The 19,161-nt window shown below is 38.8% G+C and overlaps 1 protein-coding gene across 1 annotated transcript; it reads left to right on the top strand.

Moving 5' to 3' along the window:
* The first annotated feature begins 17,888 nt into the window (after positions 1-17,888).
* Positions 17,889-18,957, top strand: LOC138142374 (endogenous retrovirus group K member 21 Pro protein-like). Its single transcript, XM_069063413.1, has one exon. It carries the CDS (start codon positions 18,085-18,087, stop codon positions 18,955-18,957), a length of 873 nt encoding a protein of 290 aa, XP_068919514.1. The 5' UTR covers positions 17,889-18,084.
* The last annotated feature ends 204 nt before the right edge of the window (positions 18,958-19,161 follow it).

Below are 19,161 nucleotides of genomic sequence, written 5' to 3'. Positions count from 1 at the left end.
ACGTTTAAAGCAATATAGTTAACACACCTCACATTTGATTAACCTGATATTTAAAAAATGCTTTGACATAGATAATATCACTTTTAATATTAGATCCTATCTTTAATGCTTAAGAACCTATGTGTGACCTCAGGCAAATCATTTCATTTCTCTGGGACTCAATTTTCCCATCTGTAAATAGGAGAGCAGTTATTTTCAGGTTTAAATCTATGATCCCATGATTCAGAAAATAGCAGAATTGAGGTATGAATGTTAATCAAGAAGTGGTAAATAGGTGTAGGGCTTCATGTGGACGGAGATGGAAATCATCTGGGGTCTTAACATCTTTTCCTTTGTTCACTAATTTTATTTTATTTATTATTTATTTTTTGTCCACTGATTTTATAATCACTTCCCTTTAATGATATAATATAATTGACATAATGTGTATTGATTACATTATATTTTATTAATTATATACTTAATATTATACCATATTATGTTAATTATATATCACATAGTTTTATATTATGCCATATAATATAAACTCTATAATATAATCAATTATACTTTTTTGACACATGGAAGCTATGGTATCAGAAAACTGTGAAACATATGGAATTATTAATAGAAATTCTAAAAATCTGAAAGAGATTGAGGGGGAAAGAAATAATATATCTTTTGGTAAAACATGAAACACCAAAATATCAATCACCTAAATTTGTCTCTATCTGACTAGCAAAAAGTTCTTACCCTTCCCTTGGAAGTTTTTTGTGCAGCTCCTATTCTGATTTTGTTTCTTTGGTGTATTTGTCTCTTAGACACATGCCACCAGCTTCATCCCATAGTTTTTCCCTGTGAAAGAATTAGAATTTGATTAAGATGGAATCATATAAAGATCTGGGCTCTTCTTAATTTTGACTATAAAATGAATCATCTTCATAAGGTGCTAGAGTGAATGGAATCTTAGTAATTCTCTAGGCCAATGTTCTCATTTTACAGATAAGGAAATGGAATCCTGTAGAAATTTCCTGCATTTCAAATCTTTCTAATTTGATTAGTACTTGATAGTTCATATTAATAAACATTTATTGAACACTTATGGTATGCAAGGCACTAGGGTGACAAAAACAAAAATAATGCCTCTTCTAAAAACTCACAATTCTACTTAAGATAGATAAATGTATAGATAAATAAACGCAATATATATGAGAAGTACAAATTAATTTGAGGAAATGGAAAGCCTTGTATAGAAAATGGCACCTGAGCTGAGTTTTGAAGGGACCTAGTGATTCTAATAGTCAAAGTTAATGATGGAGCACGTTTCAGAGATGAACTGTAAAAAGGCACTGGGTCAGGAAATGGGATGTTGGATACAAGAAACAACCAAGGGGTTGGTTTGGCTAGAATGCAGGAGGATTTATCATATAAAATTAGCATAGTAGAATAGGTTGGAGCTAGAATGCAAAGTCATTAACGCCTTATTTAATGTTATAAATGTAGTAAATATCACAGTTGCGATTAAATATAGATCTTCTGACCTCATTTTCAGCACCCCTTCCACTCTGCCTTACATGTATAGATGTACTCCTGTCTAAATTGGGGCAGTCAATGTACTGAATGGAGTGACTGATTCACACACACGGCGTAGGGACTTTAGGAATTTATTGACCTCAATCACCTGTACCTTACCCTTCCAAAAAGAGAAAAAAAAACCCCATATACACAAATGAATTGGGAGCTTCTAACTTTTGTGAAATAGAGGTAATAATATCTTTAGTACCTATATCACAGGGTGATGTCTGGAATTTTCAAAGATGCCCTAAAGTTGATGAAGCATGGTCTCAATGTTGCCATATCAGAGATACAATCAAAATGATTCCCAGAAAGGCTTAGTCAAAGTAATGCAAATTAAAGCCAACATGAATTTTCACTTTGTATTCATCAGATTGACAAAGATAACAAAAGAAATATTATGTAATATGTAAATGTTAGAAAAGTCAAAGATTCACACGAATTTTCTGCTAGTAGGGACATAAATTTGCCCAGCCACTCTGGAAAAGAATTCAGAATTTTATTAGGAAAGTCAATGGTATCTCTACCAGGCATACACCTGCAGTAGGTTAAAGACAGAAGGAAAAGTCCCATATATAGCAAAAATATTCATAGCAGTAATCTTTTTAAAGTTTTTTTCTTTTTAAACATTTTATTTGTTTTTAGTTTTTAACTTTAACTTTATAAGATTTTGAGTTCTAAATTTTCTCCCCCTCCCTCCGCTCCTCCTTTCCCAAGATGGCATACAAATCTGATATACGCTATACGTGTACATTCATATTAAACATATTTCCACATTAGTCATGCTGTAAAGAAGACTTAGAACCAAGGGAAAATCTGATATAGGCTATACATGTACATTCATATTAAACATATTTCCACATTAGTCATGCTGTAAAGAAGACTTAGAACCAAGGGGGAAAACCACAAGAAAGAAGAAACAAACAAAAAAAAAAAATAAGAAAAAATAGTATGCTTTGATCTGCATTCAGACTCCATAGTTCTTTCTCTGGATGGGGATAGTATTTTCCATGATGAGTGTTTTGGAGTTGTCCTTAGATCCTTGTATGGCTGAGAAGAGTTAAGTCTATCAAAGTCGATTATTGCACAATGTTGCTGTCACTGTGTATAATGTTCTTCTGGTACTCATAGAGGTAATTTTTGTAGAGGCAAAGAAATGAAATAAAATTAGATATTGATGAATTGGGAGTAGTTGAACAAATTGTAGTGTATATATGTGATGGAATAATATTATACCAAAAGAAGTGGTGCACATGAAAAATTCAGAAAAAACTTAGAATTTTATTAAACAATCCCAGGAAAAGTTGAAATAATAACTATGATAAAGTAAAGGGAAACACTAAACTCTGTTTAATGCAATGGCCAATTGTGGTTTCAGAGAGCTTATGCTATAGGATGTTGGTGAACTAGAGGTGCAGGGTGAGATGTACATTGTCAGATATAGTCAGTGTGTTTTTTCTTCTGTTCTTAAATTTTAACAAAATGTACAGAGTCTAAATAAATATCACAAAATTTATTAAAACTGAGCTGCTTTAAATTTTTTTATTTTATTATGTAGCATATGTATCTTAGCAATATAATTATTTAATTTAATTATTTATTTAAATATAATTATTTAAAATACAAATGGCATTCTATGCACTTAATACATATTTTCTTTCTTTCTTTTTTTTTTTTTTTAAGCAGTTGGGGTTAAGTAACTTGCTCAAGGTTATACGGCCAGTTATTATTTCTGGGTGTGGTGCTGAGTATCTGAGCCCGGATTTGATCCAGGTCATCCCGACACTGGAGCCGGTGCTCTTACTCGCTGAGCCACCTGGCCGCCCCTCTTAATACATATTTTCAATAAATGTTCCCTATTAATTCCCAATAACAGCAATGCCATTACCATTCCTACCCCATTGAGGCAGCACATTGAAATACTTATTTTTAACTATTGTTTATTTTTAGTGGTCAGATGACATACTGCATCATCTCCATTTCTCTTTGACCATTTTCACTGGTTCAGTGCCTGTGGTTTTAATTCAGAGCAACACCACTGCACAATAATGAATTACATTAAATTAATGCTCTATATTATAGCAAAAATACACTTTGTTGTTTTGCCTTTTAAAAAATTAATCTCTCATTTAATTTTTAAACCATTAATAAAACATTAAAAAAGAAAGAATGGTCTCATCATTATGGATTTACTTCTAAGAGAAGGCTGACTTCCAGCCACTGGGAAGGCACCAAGCTCAGAATCACATTAGAAATGGAGGAAAGGAAAACTCAGGTACCACATAAATGATACTCTGATCATTTTCCCACATATCAGTATTGCAAGAGTGACACAAAAATACATGACCAGATCTGGAACATTTTATGAAGATCTCAGATAATGAATCTTTGCCTTACTGAACCACTGATATTTGCTTAGGTCGGAATTCTTTCTGCATACAACTGACTTGTCAATAGTCTCCACATTTGCATCATCTAATTGACTATGAGCAGCCGGCAGCTTCTCCCTTAAATTGCCATATAGCACACCTGTAATAGCAGCATGGTGCAGCCTAGTTAGAGCTGGAAATCCTTATTTCTCATAGCCATAGTTCTGACCCACCTGGTAGCTATCGATTTCACCACTTCCTGGCAAGATGCTTCTATAGATAGTCAAAAATCCTAGCATGTTTTATTGTTCCACTTTTTGAGGTGAGTTTGCATTTGGGGTAAATAATGTTCACAATTTGTGTTTAGTTCTTTCAATTTTGCCTAATGGTACATCCCCTTGGAGTTCAGGAAGAACCTTTCTCTGAAAGGAATACATATTCCTTTCTTGGAGATAATATCTTGGGAATAGACAAAGGGACAGTGTCATGTTTCTTATTGCAAGACCCTTGGTTGCTCTACATAACTCACACTGAAATACAGACCACCAAAATACTCTGTTAGGGTTGTAAATTCTCATAGGAACAGACAGAAAAGAACAGAGAAAGTATCCAGTCTTGTATAGCAGTGAAAAAGGACTATTAATCCCTGACTGTATGGGCAGAGAGTTCTCCAGGCTTAACGACCTTGGAGTAAGCATCAAGATATACTAGACAGCCTGAGCAAAGGAGGACACATACATTCAACAGTCTAAATGTGAGGTACCCAGTGTGGTTCCAGGGACTCACATACTGGGTGCTGAATGCATACTCCACCCGGGGGATGTTGTCTGGGTTTACTTTGTCCTCTACCATCTTGAGCTGTTGCCAAAAGTGAATTGTTTCATCCTAGGAACCCAATCATTAGGTATTTGCAGACCCAGGTGCCTGCCCAGTACTCCATTCCCAATCATCTGGTTTTTGGAGTGGTCTTTGTGAGTGCTGGCACTGCTTAACTTGCAATAATGTCATTGCAAGACCCTGGTAGGTTAAGGGCCTTAGTTGATTTCTCCTTCATTCTGTCTCTAAACTTCTATTTTCTATTCCTCTAATTCCTGTCATGCAGAGTCATTGCACAGTCCCTTGGGTATTATAGTAAGCACTAAATATATATTTTTGAATGGGATAGAATTGCCCAGTCTTTTGTTAACAAATCTAAAGTTTTCTTTGTGTAATGTAATAATGGGAGAAGGCATGGGTCACATCTAGACATGTGGGTAAAATGGAGCTTCTTTTATTCACATCTGGGCTAAATGATTCATTCTTGCAATGATGCTAAGGCAAGACACAGGCTCATGATGAGATCTCTAGCAACATATTACTGCTATTGGCTTTTATAGGCTAGTATGACTGCCTTCAGTCAAAGGGAGGCATAAAATACAGTAAAGAAAATATGTGGCTGGTATGCCACCACCATAAAAGAATAATATCTTTTGGGAAAAGATCACAAGAGACAAGATAATATTTCATTCCCTATTGTGGTGCATTCTTGGCTCCTAGCTGAATTTCCATACTTAAAATCATTGTTACAGATCCCTTGTCTTCCTCTTGTCTAGTCCTTGGATATAGTTATCTTGTAAAATCTGGCTTGACTCAGCATAGCATTCTGTTTACAATCTGGATCACCACTTGGGCCATGCCATTTTCCCTCAGGGGAGTTCTTTCATTTCCCTAAGCTCTGTGAATTGACTTCTAATAATTGGCATGGGTTAGCATTGCCATGGCCCTGGACATGAATAATCTTACTCTCTCTTTCCCAGAATTCTTGACAACCCCTTTGCCATCTGTACTTCCAGCATTGTCATAGATTTAATTATAGGTCTGCATGCCTGTGACAGAGCCAATTTTTCCTGACACCTACATCTGGTGCTACTGGAGAAACTAAGTTTGAATGAAGAGGTTTCCTTTCATGAACTGTGTAATATTAGAACCAAGTACCTTCCTTTTCCTATGTAAAATCACAGATATCAAGAGAACTGACCAGTATTCTGTGAATGTGATTTATATGACTATTTTAATACCATACCACCATGTGAATAATCCTATTAGTCACTCTTAAGATACATTTTAGTCATTAAAATGAATAAAAATTCTGGTTTAATTATCATTTGATCTTGTATTTCTGTATGGGATACAGAGACCCTAACCCAAATTGACTACTTGGAGACCTCTCAAAGTAAAGGTAGAAAGATTTATTAGAATCTCGTGAGAAGCGGGCGGTCCAGTCTCTGGGACAGTACCAAGAAACAGGAGGCATGAACAGAGAACAAATTGGGCTATTGAAGAAACTAGATTTCTCAAGGTATGAGAGATGCTATTTAGTTTGTTAGAGTAGACCATTTGCTAGACAGTATGGCTAGAAAGTGAAGGACTAGTCGGTGCCTCCAGCTGCCAGCAGGGCTTTCTCTCAGCCAATTTTCAACCTGTTTTTGCCTCAGCATATCTTGAAGTCTTCCTCTGCAATGGAAGAGTGGGAGAACATGTGGGTCACATACATACATGAGGGTAAAATGGAACTCCTGTTTTTCTTGTCCAGGTTAAAAATAGCCTTTCTCCCTTGTTGATAGACATGGCTGTCTCTGGTCATGGAGGATATGCCTTCGAATCTAATCTGGTAGAAAAGATTGGTGTCTAAAAGCTCAAGGGAGAGATCTCAGGATCATAGATTTGCCCAAGGAAACTGGCAGAATCAACATTTTGTACCTTGAGAAGGAAATAAAACCCTTTTAAACTGTGAACTTGGCTAAATTTGTTTAAATTAGGATTTGTTGAGCTTCTGCCTCCTGGCAGCATGAAATGAACATCATGTTGTCAGGAGCTTTGTAGCTGACACAAAATACAGTAAGTAGATTTATTCAGCTCAGGCCCCCACAGTCAAATACTTCCTGGATCTTTTTTTTTTCATTTTTCAAATGCTTTATTAACTTCTGATTTACATCATTCATTTCTGCCAGATTTTGAATTACACATTTTCCCCCCCTTTTTCCCCTACCCACCGTCCCAAAATAGCAGTCCCACAGGATATCCCCTCCTCCAATCTGCTCCCTCCCATATTTTCTCCCATTCCGCTTTCAACTTTTCCAGTGGATCTTTATGCCCCAGTGCCTGTATATCTTATTTCCCAATTACATGTAAAATAGTATTAATAATAGTATGTATATATATATATATATATTTGAATATTTGATTTTAAAACTTTGAATTCCAGATTCATTCCCTTCCTCCCTTGTCACCCACCCTTACAGGGAAGATAAGCAGTTCAGTATAGGTTGTACATGTGTGTCTAATGCAAAACAAGAACATAGTAGATATATTGTAAAAGACTGACTATATTTCCCTCCCTCCTATCCCATCTCCCACTTGTTCTATTTTCTACTTTGATCCCATCCCTTTTGAAAAGTGTGTGCTTCCAACTTCCCTCCCCCCCAGCCTGCCCTCTCTTCCATCATCCCCCCTCTCATCCCCTTCCCCCCCTACTATCCTGTAGGGTGAGATACCCTATTTAGTGTGTACTTCATTCCCTCCTCAAGCCAAATTCAATGGGAATAAGGTTGACCAATTCCCTTTTGCCTTCCTATTCTTCCCCTCCATTGTAACCATTTTCCCTTGCCTCTTCTATATGAGATAGTTTACCCCATTCTGTCTCTCCCCATCTCCTCTCATTATATTCCTCTCTCACCTCTTAATTTCACCTTTTAAGTATCATCCCTTCCTGTTAAATTGGTCCTGTGCCCTCTATCTAGGTATTCCTGTATACACACATTCACATATGTATTCATATGCCCATATACCCTCATATATATATATATATATATGTATATATATATATATATATTTCTATTCCCTTCAACTACCGAGAAAAGTTTCATAAGTTACAATTATAGTTTTTCCATGTAGGAATGTTAATAGTTCAACTTTGATAAGTTCCTTATGATTTCTTTTCCCTGTTTACCTTCTCATGCTTCTCTTGCTTCTTGTATCTGAATGTCAAATTTTCTATTCAACTCTGGTTTTTTTTTCAGCAAGAATGCTTGAAAGTTCTCTATTCCACTGAATGACCATATTTTCCCCTGAAACATGATACTCAGTTTTGCTGGGTAGGTGACTCTTGGTTTTAATACCAGCCCCTTTGACCTCTGGAATATCATATTCCAACTTTCCTGGATCTTTTTTTGGCTCACCTTCCTTTAAAAGGTGCTTATCTAAACCATAGCAGCTTGTAACAAAGTGGTAGGCAGGGCCCTGCTGAAATGCTGCAGTATGGTGCATTTCTAGAGATAGCTTTCTTTCTCTTTTTTTTTTTTTCCAGAATTTATTTCTTTGTTTTTAGTTTTCAACATTCTTTTTCACAAGATTTTGATTTCCAGATTTTCTCTCCATCTCTCCCCTATTCCCCTCCTCCCCCCCCCGCCAAGGTGGCAATCATCCTGAATAGCCTGGCCTCCAATCTACCCCCTTTCTATGGTCCCCATGTGCCCCCCTCTTATCCCTTTCCCCCTTACTTTCTTATAGGGCAAGATAGATTTCTATACCCCATTGCCTGTATATATTATTTCCTGGTTGCATGTAAAAACAATTTTTAACCTTTGTTTTAAAAACTTTGTTTCAGATTCTCTTCCTTCTTCCCTCCTCACCCACCCCCCACTGACAAGACAAGCAATTCAATATAGGTTATACATGTGTAGTTATGCCAAACATTTCCATAGTAGTCATATTGTGAAGGACTAACTATATTTCCCTCCATCCTATCCCACCCCCCATTTATTTTATTTTCTCCTTTGACCCTGTCCCTTTTCAAAAGTTTTTACTTCTGACTCTCCCTTCCCCCAATCTGCCTTCTCTTCTATCATCTCCCCCTCTTATCCCCTTCCCCCTTACTTTCCTGTAGAGTAAGATACCCAATTGAGTATGTATGTTATTCCCTCCTTAAGCCAAATCCAATGAGAGCAAATTTGACTAATTCCCTTTCATCTCCCTGCTCTTCCCCTCCATTGTAACAGCTTTCTCTTGCCTCTTTTATGTGAGATAATTTACTCTATTCTATCTCCCTATCTGCTTCTCCCAATATATTCCTCTCTCATCCCTTAATTTTATTTTTTTTAGATATAATCCCTTCATATTCAACTCACCCTGTGCCCTCTGTCTATATGCACACACACATACACATATATGTGTATGTATTCCCTTCAACAATCCTAATACTGAGAAAAGTCTCATGAGTTGCAAATATCTTCCCATGTAGGACTGTAATCAGTTCAACTTTAATAAGTCCCTTATGATATCTCTTTCCTTTTTACCTTTTCATGCTTATCTTGATTCTTGTATTTGAAAGTTCATTTTTCAATTCAGTTCTGGTATTTTGTAATGGAAATGCAAATTTAAAGATCTTCCCTGCCCCTAGGCTAAAGTGCACCTGGAGCCTGGGGTGGGAGGCTTGTTTTTCAGTAGATACTTCTTGATTGGCCAGTGAGTCAATAAGGTTGTTTCATTCTCTGAGCCAGCAGAAGGCTATATAAGCCCTGATGTGTAGCTTTGTTTTGGGGCTCACTTTGAGAAGTGTTCTGTGATTTGATATGGATTCTGGGAAGCCATTGTCCAGAGCCCCCTGGCTTTGAAAAACCCAGATGTTGATTTGGTATGGATGTAATGGTTGGACAGTTTGGAAAGCTGTCTACTTGATTTGTTTCTGTCTTGATAATTCTGCCTGTATACTTTGAAGTTCAGGGTGCTGACCTTTTTCCCCTGAATGAGGTAAACGATATATGTTTGACTGATTAAAATAAGATTGTTAACCCATTTTGAGTTGCTTTCCTTTATCAAAGCAGATCCAAGAACCTGTGGTGGCAGCCATCCTAGGGATGCTGGGGTGCTTGCTGCTACATCTTTTCATCAAGAATGCTTGAGAGTCATCCGTTTCATTCAATGTTAATTTTTTTCCCCCTGAAGTATTATACTCAGTTTTGCTGGGTAGGTGATTCTTGGTTTTAATCCTAGTTCATTTGACCTCCAGAATATCATATTACAAACCTTTTGATCTCTTAATGTAGAAACTGCTGGATGTTGTTTTATCCTGATTATGTCTCCACAATACTCATATTGTTTCTTCCAGACTGGTTGTAATATTTTTTCTTTGACCTGGGAACTCTGGAATTTGGCTATAATATGCCTAGCAGTTTTCTTTTTGGGATATTTTTCAAGAGGTGATTGGTGGATTCTTTCAATTTCTATTTTACCCATTGACTTTAGAATATCAGGGTAGTTTTTCTTGATAATTTCTTGAAAAATGGTGTCTAAACTCTTTTTTTGATCATGGCTTTCAGGTAGTCCAGTATTTTAAAAAATATCTTGATCTATTTTCCAGGTCAGTTGTTTTTCCAATGAGATATTTTACATTGTCTTCTATTTCTTCATTCTTTTGGATATATTTTATAATACCTGGATTTCTCATAAAGTCATTAGCTTCCACTTGCTCCAATCTAATTTTGAAGGAATTATTTTCTTCAGTCAGTTTTTGGACCTCCTTTTCCATTTGGCCAGTTTTACTTTTTAAGGCGTTCTTCTCCTCATTGCCTTTTTGGACCCCTTTTGCCATGCATAATAGCTAACAATTATATAGTGTTTATTAAATGTTATGATTTAATTATTGTTTGATTATATGAAAGAAAAAAGTTTGGAATACAGATTTAAGCTGGCAATTGGGACATTCCTTTACAGGTGCAAGTAATGATTATGACTACTAAATTGTATTTTTAGTAACTGTTGGATTTACATTTTCCTAGCTGTTATTCTGCCTTTCCTTTTGTGACAACAGGAAGTTTTTCTTGTATCTTTGCAACAATTAACTTAGACTGATTATACAAAATGCCAATGTAGTGATCAATATGTGTTTTATCACTTTCTTTTTTTTCATTTCAAGTGTGATTCATTTTTTAAAAAAAATTATTTTTTTTTAAATTATTTTTTTTGTTTCCTTTTAGTTTACAAGATTCAATTGCACAATTCCTCTTGTTTCACATTTTGTCCCCTCCCTCCCTCCTCTCCCCTCCATGGCGGCATATAGTCAAGTATAGGATCTGTAAATACTTTCACATTATACATTAGTCAGATTATAAAGATGGATTGTATCAGATGGAATGAAAAATGATAAAGAGGACATAAAACCAAACAAGAGAAGGAAAAAGATCAGGTATTTTGCTTCCACCTGGATATAAACTCAGTTCTTTATAGTTCTTTCTCTGGATGCACATATTTCTCTCCATCATGAGTCTTTTGGGATTGACTAATATCACTACATTGCTGAGAAGAGTCCAGTCTATCAAAGTTGGTCATCACACATACACTGGGTCTGTAATAGTGTGCAAATTTCTCCTGGTTCTACTCTTCTCACTCAGCATCAGTTTGTATAAGCTTCTCCAAGTAAATATGAAGACCGGCTGCTCCTTATTTCTTATAGCACTATAATATTCCATAACATGCATATACCACAACTTGTTCAGCCATTCCCCAATTGATGCCCCCCCCCCATTAATTTCCAATTCTTTGCCACCACACAAAGAGATGCTATAAACATTTTTGTACATATGGGTCTTCCTCCCACTTCTATGATCTCTTTGGGATATAACCCTAGTAGTGGTATTGCTGGGTCAAAGGATATGAAAGTATTTATAGCCCTTTGGGCATAATTCCAGATTGCTCTCCAGAAAGGCTGGATCAGTTCACAACTCCACCAGCAATGCATTAGTGTTCCAGTTTGCCCACATTCTCTCCATCATTTGTCATTTTCCTGTTTTGTCACCTTAGCCAATCTGACTGGTGAGATGTAGTACCTCACAGTTGTTTTGATTTGCATTTCTCTAATCATTAGTGAATTAGAGCATTTCTTCATGTGCTTATAGATATCTTTAATTTCTTTCTCTGAAACTGCCTGTTCATATCCTTTGACCATTTATCAATTGGGGAATAATTTGTATTCTTATAAATTTGATTCAAATCTCTGTATATTTTAGAAATGAGTCCTTCGTCAGAGACATAGGTTGTAAAGATTCTTTCCCAATTTCCCACCTCCCTCTTAATCTTGGTTACATTGGCTTTGTTTGTACAGAAGCTTTTCAATTACATGTAGTCAAAATTATCCATTTTACATTTTATAATGTTCTCTAATTTTTGTTTAGTCATAAAGTCTTTCCCTCTCCAGAAGTCTGACAGGTAAACTATTCCTTGCTTTACGAGACTGCTTACAGTATCAACCTTTATACATAGATCATGCACCCATTTAGACTTGATTTTGGTATATGGTGTTGGGTAATGGTCTATGCCCAGTTTCTGCCATACTATATTCCAATTTTCTCAGCAGTTTTTGTCAAATAGTGAGTTCTTATCCCAAAAACCAGGGTCTTGCGGTTTATCAAACAATAGATTACTATAGTCATTGACTTCTGAATTGTGTGTCTAATCTATTCCATTGATCCATTCCTCTCTTTCTCAGCCAGTGCCAAGTAGTTTTGATGACTGCTGCTTTATAATACAGATTGAAATCTGGTATAGCTAGTCCACCTTCCCTAGCATTTCTTTTCATTAATTCCCTTGATATTCTGGACTGTTTATTCTTCCAAATTAATTTTGTTATTATTTTTTTCTAGCTCTATAAAGCAGTTTTGGGGTAAATTAATTGGTATGGCACTAAATATATAATTTAAGTTAGCTAAAATTGTCATTTTTATTATATTAGCTTGACCCAGCCATGAGCCATTGATATTTTTCCAATTAGTTAGATCTGATTTTATTTGTGTGAAGTGTTTTGTAGTTGTGGTCATATAAGTCCTGGATTTGTTTTGGCAGGTAGATTCCCAAATATTTTATAATGTATACAGTAAATTTAAATGGGATTTCTCTTTCTATCTCTTGCTGTTGAATTTCATTCGAAATATATAGGAATGCTGAGGATTTATGTGGGTTTATTTTATATCCTGCAACTTTGCCAAATTTATTTATTGTCTCAAGTAGTTTTTACTTGATTCTCTAGGATTCTCTAAGTATATCATCATATCATCTGCAAAGAGGGATAGATTGGTCTCTTATTTGCCTATTTTGATTCCTTTGATTTCTTTTTCTTCTCTAATTGCTACCGCTCACATTTCTAGTACCAGATTGAATAAGAGGGGTGATAGTGGATATCCTTGTTTCACCCCTGACCTTATGGGAAATGCTTCTAGCTTCTCCCTATTACATATAATACTTGCTGATGGCTTTAAATAGATGCTACCTATTATTTTAAGGAAGGCTCCATTTATTCCTAAGCTTTCTAATGTTTTTAATATGAATGGATGTTGTATTTTGTCAAAAACATTTTCTGCATCTCTTGAGATGATCGTGTAGTTTCTGCTAGTTTTATTGTTGATATGATCAATTATACTGATGTTTTTCCTAATATTAAACCATCCTTGGATTCCTGGAATAAATTGTACCTGATCAGAATGTATTATTCTTGAGATAAGTTGCTGTAGTCTTTTTGCTAGTATTTTATTTAGAATTTTTGCATCTATATGCATGAGGGAGATTGGTTTATAGTTTTCTTTCTCTGTTTCATCTCTTCCTGATTTAGGTATCAGTATCATATTTGTGTCATAAAAAAGAATTTGGTAGGACTTCCTTTCCCAAATAGTTTGTAGAGTATTGGAATCAATTGTTCTTTAAATGTTTGATAGAATTCACTAGTAAATCTGTCTGGCCCTGGAGATTTTTTTCCTAGGGAATTGACTGATGGCTTGTTCAATCTCTTTTTCTGAGATGTGGTTATTTAAGTAATTTACTTCCTCTTCAGTTAATCTGGGCAACTTGTATTTTTGTAAATATTCATCCATTTCCCTAAGATTGTCAAATGTATGTGCATACAATTGGGAAAAGTAATTCCTAATTATTGTTTTGATATCCTCTTCATTGGAGGTAGTTTCACCCTTTTCATTTTTGATTCTCATAATTTGGTTTTCTTCTTTCTTTTTTTTAAATCACATTGACTAAGGGTCTATCAAGTTTGTTGGTTTTTGCATAAAACCAGCTCTTAATTTTATTTATTAATTCAATATTTTTCTTAATTTCAATTTTATTAATCTCTCCTTTGGTTTTCAATATTTCTAATTTAGTATTTAATTGGGGATTTTGAATTTGTTCTTTTTCTGGGCTTTTCAATTGCATGCCCAATTTGTTGACCTCTCTTTTCTCTAATTTAATCATGTATGCACTCAGGGATATAAAACTTCCCCTAAGAACTGCCTTTAATGCATCCCACAAATTTTGGTATGTTGTCTCATTATTATCATTTTCTTGAATGAAATTACTGATTGTTTCTATAATTTCTTGTTTTACCCACTCATTCTTTAGAATTAAATTGTTTAATTTCCAATTAGTTTTTAGTCTGTCTTTCCATGGCCCTTTATTGCATATAATTTTTATTGCATCATGATCTGAGAAAGATGCATTTAATATTTCTGCCTTACTGAATAGAATTGTGAGGTTTTTATGCCCTAGAACATGGTCAATTTTTGAGTATGTGTCATGAACCGCTGAGAAGAAAGTATATTCCTTTTTATCCCCATTCAGTTTTCTCCAGAGATCTATCATACCTATCCTCTCTAAAATCCTGTTTACCTCCTTAACTTATTTCTTGTTTATTTTGAGATTAGATTTATCAAGTACAGAGAGAGGGAGATTAAGGTCTCCCACTAGTATAGTTTTGCTATATATTTCTTTTCTTAATTCGTTTACCTTCTCCTCTAGGAATTTGGATGCTATACCACTTGGTGCATATATGTTAAGTAATGATATTGCTTCATTCTCAATGGTGCTTTTTAACAGGATATAATTTCCTTCATTATCTCTTTTAATTAAATCAATTTTTGCTTTTGCTTTATCTGAGATAAGGATTGCTACCTCTGCTTTTTTTTTTACTTTAGCTGAGGCATGATATATTTTACTCCTGCCTTTTTACCTTTACCCTGTGTATATCCCTCTGTTTCAGATGTGTTTCTTGTAAGCAGCATATTGTAGGATTATGATTTCTAATCCATTCTGCTATCTGTCTCCATTTTATGGGAGAGTTCATTCCATTCACATTTACAGTTATGATTGTTATCTGTTTCTTTCCCTCCATTGTATTCCTGCCCCTGTTAATGTTCATATTTCCCCCCTTCTTCCTTCCCCCCTTATTAGTTTTCCTTTTTACCACTGCCTCCCTAAGTATTCCCTTAACAGCCCCCCTCCCTTTTCCTCCCCTTTCCCCTTACTTCTTCCCTCCCTACTAACCACCCCACCCTCTTTTGTAGTCTTTTCCCCCTCCTACTGCCTGTAGGATATTTTTATACTTAATGAACTATGTTATTTCTTCTTTGCACCAAAAGTGACAGGAACAAATCTCATGCGAAGCTCCTCTCCCACCCCTCTTTCCATCTAAAATGATACTTTTTGGTTTTCTTCTCCACAGAGTCCTATGCTTATCTGGTTGTTATTCCCTCCTTGCACTAGTGTTGGGAGCGAAGGTCTTCGGGCCAGGTACCCTTCCCCCCGTGAGAAAGCCACACCCCCGAGTACCATGTCCCGAGAATTGGCTGACCGCAGAATGTTCCGGCACCAGATGTCCTAACCGCAAATGTTCCAGCCGTTGTTTACAAGAATCCCTCTCCCTGCCTACTTCCTCGAGAAAAGAGTATATAAGTCATGTTTACCTGCAATAAAATTCAGACCTTCAGACCTTGACACAAACTCGCTTGGTCTCACTCCTTCCTTCCCACCCATTCCTTTGCAGGCTGGGTCCCCCTCGGCCCCACGAAGAACTTAGTCCCGCTGGATGGGACAAGTGGCGCCCAACGTGGGGCCTGAGGCACAGACCCTCGCCAGACGGACGAGTCTGGAGGGCTGCACAGTATCATCAGGGGGAGAAGTAGACCTATTAGACCGGGTCGTCGCCACCCCTTTTTCGGTGAAGAACCCCCCGGCTGCCTAAGAGCCCCCGTCCTCGGTAAGTTGAATTCGTCCGTCTCATACTCATGGGTCAGAAATTATCTAAAGAACAGGTCTTTATAAAGGACCTTAAATCATTACTCAGGGAAAGGGGAGTTAAAGTTAAGAAAAAAGATTTAGTAAAGTTTTTTTTATTTGTGGATAATGTTTGCCCTTGGTTCATTGTAAATGGGCCAGAGATTCACCCTGGCAAGTGGCAGAAAGTTGGCAAAGATCTAAATAGAAAATTACAAACAGAAGGTCTGGAAGCAGTCCCTGTGACTGTCTTCTCTTATTGGGGCCTCATCAGAGATATTGTAGAAGCAGCCCACAAGGATCCAAATAAGCAACAATTACTGTCAGTCGCGGAGTCCTGCCTCCGCCCCCTGTCCCGAGCAGCCTCCTCGGCCTCCTAGCCTCCCGCCACCAAAGAGCCCTCTCGGCCCCCGTCTGTGGTAATAGACATGCCCATAGCCCCAAAAGAACCCCTTTATCCCCCTCTCCCTGAGGAGACACAGCCAGCAGCCGACTCCCTGAACTTTCCCATATTCACGAAAACATCCAACGATGACACCCTAGATCCTGAAGATGTGGCAAATCTAGAAGACGAGGTGGCTCATTATATTGACGTAGACTGGGCCTGCCCAATTTAAATCCCTTCGTAGAACCTCCCCCCCCCCCCGCCTTATGCAGTCCAGACCTGCGCACCCGCTCTTTTCCTGCCTGCTTTATCCCCTTCTACCCTGACGGCTGCTAGGAATCACCTTTCCACTCAGGTTAATGATCTCTGCGAGGTCCTTGACCTCCAGAAGCAGTTCGTCGAGTTTTCCACTGAGCTTTCTTCCCTGCAAAAAATGCTTCACAATTCTGTCCTCCTTTCACCTTCGGGCCCTGCAGTTGTCCCCCCCCCCCTTTTTGCCCTGTGCCAAAAGGGGCCTTCCCGCAAGCCCAAGATAAAAAAACCCAGCACCAAAAACGTACAAAATGTACGAATGACCTTCTCCGTAATGACCCGGTCTAATAGGTCTACTTCTCCCCCTGATGATACTGTGCAGCCCTCCACAACTGCCAGCTCCCAAGACAATTTGGCTAGCGAGGGGGAGGATTAGGAGGAGGATGAGGAGGAGAATGAGGAGGAGGATGAAAATGAAAATGAAAGCGATAATGAGAATCATGCAGCACGAGGCAAGGCAGGATTTTGCAAACTTCATTTTAAAACCTTAAAAGATTTAAATGCTGCAGTCAAATCCTATGTACCTAATGCACCCTTTACCCTTTCTGCCCTTGAGGCCATGTCCCGGGGAGGCCACATGCTCCCTGCAGAAGGGATCCGCATAGTCCAAGCGGTCCTCTCGCCCGGGCAATTCCTAACCTGGAAGGCAGATTTTTTCGATCTCTGCCAGTCCGCTGCCGCTGCTAACTTGAAATCTCCACGTTCGCCTTCTGCGAACTGGACTTATGAGAAACTTAGTGGACAAGGGAAGTATGCGGCAGAAGACCTACAGCGGCGTTTCCCTGTGGGGCTTTTGGCCCAGACCGCCAACGCAGCCCTTGCAGCATGGTGATCCCTGCCCAACACTGGCTCCCCCTTTGCGCCCCTCAATAAGATCGTTCAGGGAGGGCAGGAAGATTTTTCTGAATATGTTAGCCGCCTATTAGAAGCCACCGAGAGGACCCTGGGGCAGGAGGCTGCCAATGACCAACTTGTTAAGCGCTTAGCTTATGAGAACGCTAATAATGCCTGCTGAGCTGTACTACGCGGCAAATGGAGAGATAAAGCCCTTGATGAAATGGTTCATTTGTGCCACGATATAGATCCCCTTGCTTCCAAAATGTCACATGCCGTGCATTTAGCTATAGGAGCGGCATTCCAAGTAGGCAGGCCTCCTAGACATTGTTTCCGGTGCGGCCAGCCCGGTCATTTTGCTTGCCAATGCCCTGGGGACACCCCACCCTCTGCAGGCCCTCCAAAACAGCTAAATCAACCCTCCACTGTTTGCCCTCGTTGTTGTAAGGGGAAACATTGGGCCAATACCTGTCGGTCTGCCACTGACGTGGATGGCCAACCCTTACCCTCCCATCTGGGAAACGACCGGAGGGGCCAGCCCCGGGCCCCTCAACCCATTCCCTTTGTATGAGCCTCGGGGAACAGCCCGTCCGCCCAGCACCCCCCCTCTGCCGAGCAACAACAGGAAGCGCAGGGGTGGACCTGTGTGCCGCCTCCCCCACAATATTGAATCCCGAAGATGGGGTGCAGACCATTCCTACGGGTGTCTTTGGCCCTCCCCCACTGAATTCTTATTTCTTTATTATGGGCTGCGCGTCCTCCACCCTTGCTGGCCTGATGATTCACCCCTCCCTGGTTGATAATGACTATACCGGGGAGATCCAGCTGCTTGCTACCACCCCCTATGGCCCTGTCTCGATTGATAAGGGACAACACTTGGCCCAGGCCTTGCTGATCCCCGTGGATACTGCTTACCCTGCCCTTGTCAAAAGGCACGGAGTATCCCGGCCCCGATCATCCGACCTGTACTGGGTCCAGGCCATCTCTCAAGAACGCCCTACTCTTAAGCTCACAATACAGGGTAGGATTTTTGAAGGTATTCTAGATTCTGGGGCCGACTCTACTGTTTTGTCACAAGAAGCCTGGCCCACTGCTTGGCCCTTGCAGGCCTCCATAACCCACTTACAAGGCATTGGTCAGTCCAGGAACACCCTCCAAAGCTCCCAGTGGTTACCCTGGAAGGATAATGAAGGAAATGCCTGTACCGTCCGGCCGTTTGTGGTCCCCGGACTGCCTGTTAATCTCTGGGGTAGGGACATCCTTTCTCAGATGGGAATTATTATGTGCAGCCCCAATGCGATTGTGGCCCAGCAGATGCTCTCCCAGGGATTCCTTCCAGGACAAGGTCTTGGAAAAAACAAACAGGGACGTTTGACCCCCGTATCGATTGCCTCTAAGGTGGGTCGTGCAGGCTTGGGCTTCCACAACCATTTTTCGTAAGGGCCACTGGTCCCCTTGCACACCGGGCAGACAAAATCACCTGGAAGGATGACCTTCCCGTCTGGATCGACCAGTGGCCCTTATCCATAACAAAGCTAGCTGCAGCTGTGGAATTAGTGCAGGAACAACTGGCTGCGGGGCACATTGAGCCCTCCACATCACCTTGGAATACCCCCATTTTTGTTATACAAAAGCGTTCAGGAA

Source organism: Petaurus breviceps, unplaced genomic scaffold (assembly GCF_028583685.1).
Source record: "Petaurus breviceps papuanus isolate PSGF00001 unplaced genomic scaffold, PetGlider_PUasm1.0 90574, whole genome shotgun sequence".
Lineage (NCBI taxonomy): Eukaryota > Metazoa > Chordata > Mammalia > Diprotodontia > Petauridae > Petaurus > Petaurus breviceps.
This window is presented reverse-complemented; position numbering and strand designations above follow the sequence as displayed.

Excerpts from the sequence above, each read along its gene's own strand:
- LOC138142374 (XM_069063413.1), top strand. The coding sequence starts at position 18,085 with ATGAGCCTCGGGGAACAGCCCGTCCGCCCAGCACCCCCCCTCTGCCGA.